The sequence below is a fragment of the Manis pentadactyla genome, chromosome 13 (genome assembly GCF_030020395.1).
Source record: "Manis pentadactyla isolate mManPen7 chromosome 13, mManPen7.hap1, whole genome shotgun sequence".
In the NCBI taxonomy this organism is placed as follows: Eukaryota; Metazoa; Chordata; class Mammalia; order Pholidota; family Manidae; genus Manis; species Manis pentadactyla.
Genome location: NC_080031.1, coordinates 56,656,616 through 56,658,326, shown reverse-complemented (window position 1 = coordinate 56,658,326; position 1,711 = coordinate 56,656,616). Strand labels below are relative to the sequence as shown.

The following is a 1,711-nucleotide window of genomic DNA, read 5'->3' as shown; positions in this document are numbered from 1 at the left end:
TTTCATAGAAACACTATCAATCATGTAAGCACATATATTATTATGCTAACTTTTTAATTAAGCAAAATGATGCTGAGAAGCTGAGCTGAGGGCAGTTCTGAAGCTTTATTGGAGAGGCAGAACCAGCAGAACATGCTTCTCTCTGATGCTGTACTTCTGGGTCTTTGGGATTTCTAATCCTGGTCATGCCGTATTGTTCTCAACCTGACTTTAACAGAATCACCTTTTTAAAAACAATATTAAGTGTTTACAAAATTAATGAAAGAGTGTGACTTTTTGTTGCAGTAGAAAAACAACATACCCATCATGGCATGGGAGAATCAGACCTTCACCTCCAACTTCATCCTGCTGGGCATCTTCGATTACAGCCCCACCCACATCTTCCTCTTCTCGCTGGTCCTGGGCATCTTCTCAGTGGCCTTCATGGGAAACACTGCCATGATTCTCCTCATCTACCTGGACACACACCTCCACAGCCCCATGTACTTCCTCCTCAGCCAGCTGTCCCTCACGGACCTCATGCTCATCTGCACCACTGTCCCCAAGATGGCCTTCAGCTACTTGTCAGGCAGCAAGTCCATCTCTGTGGCAGGTTGTGCCACACAAATTTTCTTCTATACCACACTCCTTAGTTGTGAATGCTTCCTATTGGCAGTCATGGCTTACGACAGCTTTATTGCCGTTTGCCACATTCTAAGATACCCCAGTCTCATGAGCCCCAAAATTTGTGGACTGATGGCTGCCTCTTCCTGGATCCTAGGGTCTACAGATGGTGTAATTGATGCAGCAGCTACATTTTCTTTCTCCTACTGTGGGTCCAGGGAGATAGCCCACTTCTTCTGTGATTTCCCTTCCCTGCTAATCATGTCATGTAATGACACATCAATATTTGAAGAAGTTCTATTCTACTGCTGCATCCTAATGATTGTTTTCCCTGTAGCCATCATAATTGCTTCCTATGCTCGTGTTTTCCTGGTCGTCATTCGCATGGGATCTGGGGAGGGCCGCCGCAAGGCTCTCATCACCTGCTCCTCCCACCTCATGGTGGTGGGAATGTACTATGGGACAGCTTTGTTCATATATATACAGCCCACTTCGGATCGCTCACCCACACAGAATAAGATGGCATCTCTCTTCTACACCATCCTCACCCCCGTGCTGAATCCCCTCATCTACAGCCTCCGCAACAAGGAAGTGGCCAGGGCGGTCAGGACGGTGCTGGGGAGGGGCAAGTCTGGAGAGCGAGCCCCCTGGTGGTCCCGAAGCTTTGATGTCTATTAAGTGTTCTTTAATGTAACTGGGCTTGTCGCTTTTTTTCCCCATTCAGTTCTAAAGATAGCATTTATTGTGTAACATTTTTAGAATAACATATTTTTGTGCAACTGTACTTCTGGCATCTTCTACATCACAGAAAATTATTTCAAATACTCATTATTATGGTAAATTCAATTCAGTTATGACTGTATTAGGCATTTTCTTGAATAAGGACATTACAGGTTTATTAGAAAATAGGAATGTTTTGGAATATAATCAGGTAACAAACAAGACATATTTTAACTAAATTAGAACCTTAAATTATATTCAGTCACTTTGTACTCACTTTCAAAGAAGACTTGGTACTCTGGGCTTTTTCCATGTCCTCAGTCTTTTATACCTTTGTCTTCATTTTTGTCTCCCAGGCTTCTAGAAGAAAGTGATATTATGCTTCAAC

The 1,711-nt window shown here is 43.3% G+C and overlaps 1 protein-coding gene across 1 annotated transcript; it reads left to right on the top strand.

Moving 5' to 3' along the window:
- The first annotated feature begins 303 nt into the window (after positions 1–303).
- LOC130680211 (olfactory receptor 2M3-like) lies at positions 304–1,281 on the top strand. Its single transcript, XM_057490486.1, has one exon. The coding sequence runs from the start codon at positions 307–309 to the stop codon at positions 1,279–1,281; it is 975 nt and encodes a 324-aa protein (XP_057346469.1). The 5' UTR covers positions 304–306.
- The last annotated feature ends 430 nt before the right edge of the window (positions 1,282–1,711 follow it).

What these genes read in the sequence shown, in the direction of transcription:
- LOC130680211 (XM_057490486.1), top strand. Translation starts at nt 307, where the DNA reads ATGGCATGGGAGAATCAGACCTTCACCTCCAACTTCATCCTGCTGGGC.